Source organism: Sphaeroforma arctica (genome assembly GCF_001186125.1).
Source record: "Sphaeroforma arctica JP610 unplaced genomic scaffold supercont1.75, whole genome shotgun sequence".
In the NCBI taxonomy this organism is placed as follows: domain Eukaryota; class Ichthyosporea; order Ichthyophonida; genus Sphaeroforma; species Sphaeroforma arctica.
Genome location: NW_014040483.1, coordinates 102,152 through 106,993, shown reverse-complemented (window position 1 = coordinate 106,993; position 4,842 = coordinate 102,152). Strand labels below are relative to the sequence as shown.

The window sequence follows — 4,842 nt, the reverse complement described above, 5'->3', positions numbered from 1 at the left end:
TTATATATATATATATNTTAAATGTGTGTNTGTNTGTGTGTTTTGTGCATTCATGCACTCATATTTCCTACTACCATAGCCGCACACGCTATATATGTGTGTACATATATATTTTTATACCGCATTCAATAACACGACCGGAGACTGGCACTTCTCGATCATTCCACACCTTGCCACCACTTTTGCGATGCTGATCAATTGTTATACTTGTACCTACAGGCTCAGCTCAAGAAGAATTCCTTGGGTGAGGATATCATGCCGTTGCTGACAGAAGTGTTCAAATCCATCTACGAGAGAGAATACATATACGCAGCTGACATGTATCTGCGTTTAGCCATTGGTAACGCAGCCTGGCCCATCGGTGTGACTCAGGTGGGTTGGATAACGACAAACATCTGTGATTATCCAGATAAGAATGTTTGAAGTCACCGGAAACGGCCACTGTATATTTGGTTCTATTTCTATTAGAGACGGGTGCGGAAGTAAAATAGCCGTTGCCGTACATGTCAAGTAGGGCCTGGTATACTGCGGTCTACATTGGCGTGTGCGATTGGAATTAAGTGGTTGTGTGGAATCATATTTTACATTGGCGTAAAATGCGCGACTGCGGGGGCGAATAATGCACATTTATATTTGTGTTGTTATGTACTTATCTCACCACGTGCAGTTTTAGCGTGTCTGCGAACAAGTCCGTGCCCCGCTTTCGAGGCCATTCCTGTGTTGATACAGCATCTTTGTTTATTCAATTCATCCAAGCCTGTATCGTATCGAGAACATACATAACTAGTTGGAATAAGAAAATTTAAGGATTATTTGAAAGAAAAAGGGGATCCATCTCACTGACTGTCTCTACCTCTCGGAAGTATCTCTGGGGTGCTTTTCGTACTTCTTTGGCGGGGTTCGCAGTCAATTCCCCCCCCCTCACTGTTTAGCGCTCACTTGCAGTCATAGACACACACGGACATATGCGGAGTTCTACGGATGTGTGTTTATGTACAAGCCCGACTCGCCGTATTCGCTATGTCTAATTAGGGCTGTCGAGCAGCACGTGTCAAATTTACATCTATAAAATCATGCACAAGCACTACCAGCGGGATTGTAATTGTCTTTTGGATAGGTGGTACGCTTAGCGACGTACAGGTTGGTCCTAGTATATTGGCGAAGCTAACTGTTTTTATCTTATTTGTACCTCTACCCCATAAATTGGCACAAAACTCTAACCGAACTTTTTTTTCTGTCTTCTTGAATACTTTTAGGTTGGTATCCACTCGCGAACCGGGCGAGAGAAAATCTTCAGTCAACACGTGGCGCATGTGCTGAACGATGAAGAGCAACGGAAATATATACAGGTATGAATAATTGTTTAAGGGGGTTTGGTATACTTGTCGAGTCGATGCAGAGAGGTAAAATAACCCGGTTTGTTGCGAGTATTTGATTTAAAGATGACTAGACTAAGTTTACGACTATTGGAGTGATGCTGTCATATGTGTATATGCTTGTACGCTCGAGAAAACTTGATTGTAGCGTGTGCCAGTGTCTACTAATTGAGCAAAGGAAGTATAGTTGATCGAGTAGGTGTAGCAACTAAAGTATAGACATGCACGACGGGCCACTTTGATCTTATGTTACTAGTTTATGATTGGTGGAGCATGTGTGGCTACGGAAGTGTATTCCAAGTATGAGGGGGTTGCTGTTTTATACCGTATCAGGAATTATAGCTATTCGAAAAGGTGATTGTTTGTGGTGTGTGTTTGCACGTTCAACTATTTGCATATGTATTGAATGGGCCATTCTTCTTCGGGGAGTATAGTTACTGTAAATTACGTTCTTAATAGAGCTTTCAGTTCGAATGCTAATTCAGGAACTCTCTTATATAAGCATAGCACGCACGAGGATAGCCTTGACCATTACATAACGATATGTATGTCTTTATATCCCCATCATAGCCTTGACCATTACATAACGATATGTATGTCTTTATATCCCCATCACAGGCCTTGAAACGTCTGATGACTTATGCACAGAAGAGGTTTCCTGCCGACCCGTCAAAGTGCTTGGAGTTCAATGGACTCAGAAACGATTAAGCGTATTTGTATCTGCTGGCTTACAGATCAGATGGCTTCAGAGCTTGCAAATGCAAGTGTGCTTTCAGAATCAGTAGAGAATTGGACAGGCTCCGGAGGTCGCTCATATTAGAGTTCGGTTAGAATTAGTAGTGAAGTGGTATATTGTGAGAAGCGAGGTAGATACGCTGCCCTGGGGGCTACAAAGTGCGTTTGTTGCATTGCGTAGTAGAACAAGCCAGCCACACTTGTCCCGTGCGAGCCGATACAGATGTTGGAATGGAAGGCGTTGCTATGCGACAAGCACTTGATCACTCACGAGAATTGCCTTGACCGAATGAGCGGGGCCATTTGAGGCCAATTGGGGTGGACCAAACGAGTGGCATTGGTACTAACGAGACTACTCTACGCTATGGGCAGATCAGACGGGCACAAGCCACGTCCTCTGCTCGTAGGAGTCTCTATCAGACGGGAAAACGCTGTATGTGTGTGGGCAAGTATTTCGCGATACTTCTGCTTTTTTAATCCAGACATACAGACTACCAGGCCTCGCACGCTTGACAAGAAGCAATCCCTACGTGCTGTACAGGGTGTGTACTTGGCTGTTGTTCGGTCATTGTGAAGATGCTCTTCAAAGGCCCCCAATCACAGTTTGTCCGCACAGTCGCTCACATCACCGTCGTATCGATACTGAGGGCTTCTACCCAGACAAAGGATGTATTGCAGCATTGCGCAGTACATATACGTGCTCAAGTACTGCACTCCAGACACAGGCGCGTGCACCAATACGCCAGATGCACAGGGACACAGGGACCCTATCCATCACACACACACATGCATATCATGCAGACATGCATTTGAACCACTCATGCACACTACACCAGGTGCATACTACCATGCCAGGGGTGTACGTTTTTATGAATAGGGCACAGAATGGTACAGAGAGAAGTGATGTACTACAGGTACACCTGTATACCACATATGATACAAAGATAAGCATTTATTTGAACTGTACACCATAGCCGATTCTCATAAAAGGTCCGCCACTGCCCTGGCCGCACAATTCGGTGGATGTGTTGTAGCGTATGGTATGACTACACAACACCCATGCGGACGTGGGGGGGGGGGGGAGAATACCAAGACAGATCAACAGTCTCCATGGGCACAGGACACGAACGTCCTCATGACAACTTTATGGACCAATTTAAACCCACTATAGGCAGTACTACTAGCCGTATGTTTGCGACGAACACGTGGAGATGCATGTGGAACTCTTGGCGTCGGGTAAATAGGTAGCATGTTTAATGTAGTGTTTGGGGCGTGAATAAAGTAAAGGTTAACGCCATCCGAGAGCGTTTACAACTGTCTCCCAGACTGCATAAACTGGATATTTGAATTTGGGTCAGTTGACGCCCAAATGCGTGACCAATTTATACCACGAACTGTACGATCGAGACACAAATTAGCATTGGCAAGGTATTGGTTCGTAGTGTAAATATTGATGGTCCTGTACATGATAACCATTGCATCAGGCAGTAATGTCAACCACCAATTCGCGTCTAGTTCGGGACAGTTGTGAAAGCCTCGGGTTAACGCACAGCACAATTACAGAGTCCTTAATGAAACAACCGAGTTCATCTATAGGCTACACAGTTCACTGAACTGTACAGAATGCCATACCATGCCGAATATCCGTGCGCCTGTTGATTGGATGTGCTTTGGGTCTCTTGGATGTGCTTTGGGTCTCTTGGATGTAGCTATCGAAGTGTACAACTCGACAGTTTCAGTTTCTTCAACTCAAGTCCCGTCATCACAGCAAGAACAATTAACTGGCTAGAGTCAGGCGGTGGGTGTGACGTACACATTAGATAAGCTCTGATGGCAGGGTCTAAAAGTGTATCTGAGACGGAGTTTCATTCCGAATTCATTGTCGCTTTCATCGGACTACAGTCACGCCCGTCGTGTATCAGAATTTGCATGTGAACGTCGCAGACAACACTCTGCTCGTTGTGAAATGTACATGAGCTCTCATCGCACACGACCGGGGGCCTGCAAGTGGCCAATAGAATGGATCCAAGCTTAACTATACTGATTCTCGATTCACTAATCAATACATACTGTATTGCTGCTGCTTCGAAGTTTACTCCAAATGTAATTAGGGTAGTGCGTCGACACCCCACTAGTCGTGATAAGAAATATTCGTTTGTATGGACATGCGGGTGTCTTCTTAAGCACACCATGACAGTCTGGTAGCATCTGTTACTCATCATCTGTATGTACATGTGGTGATCATCCTCTTGGGATTGAACTAGGCTTACAACCCAATGCACAAACCGACGCGCCGATAAATAGTATCCCATGTGATAGTTCCACGGCTTTAGTGTTGTAGTACTGGCGACTCAACGAACCATCCACACTACATACAGCACCCCAAATATGAACCAGAGGAACATGGGGAACTGTAGGGCCTGACACTATACCAGACATATGGACCGGTTGATCGGCTGACAACGGCCACGTGTCTTAAACACTAATACTTAATATGCAGGTATGAACTAAACACTCATACTCGATATGCATGTATGACGATATATCCATGCCGTGCTCAGCGCACGTCGTCTCCAAATGCATTGCTTTGCGGGCGCATGTCCGCGAAGTCGGCTACGGGTATACACCAGTACTGAAATTCCTGCCAGATGCGCTCTTTCATCCAAGCTGTTTAAAAGAATGGGGGGGGTGTTAGTTAGTTTATCATGCCACAATATATCAACTAACAAGA

At 45.0% G+C, this 4,842-nt stretch overlaps 1 protein-coding gene across 1 annotated transcript in view; it reads left to right on the top strand.

Annotated features, from left to right (window-relative positions):
• SARC_01797 (hypothetical protein) overlaps positions 1 to 3,768 on the top strand; it is an 8,908-nt gene extending 5,140 nt beyond the window's left edge. The window contains exons 6-8 of the mRNA XM_014304465.1: positions 220 to 372; positions 1,257 to 1,349; positions 1,995 to 3,768. Of these exons, the coding sequence (XP_014159940.1) occupies positions 220 to 372; positions 1,257 to 1,349; positions 1,995 to 2,084 (336 nt within the window). The 3' untranslated portion in view covers positions 2,085 to 3,768. The remainder of the gene's footprint in view (positions 1 to 219; positions 373 to 1,256; positions 1,350 to 1,994) is intronic.
• Positions 3,769 to 4,842: the final 1,074 nt, after the last annotated feature.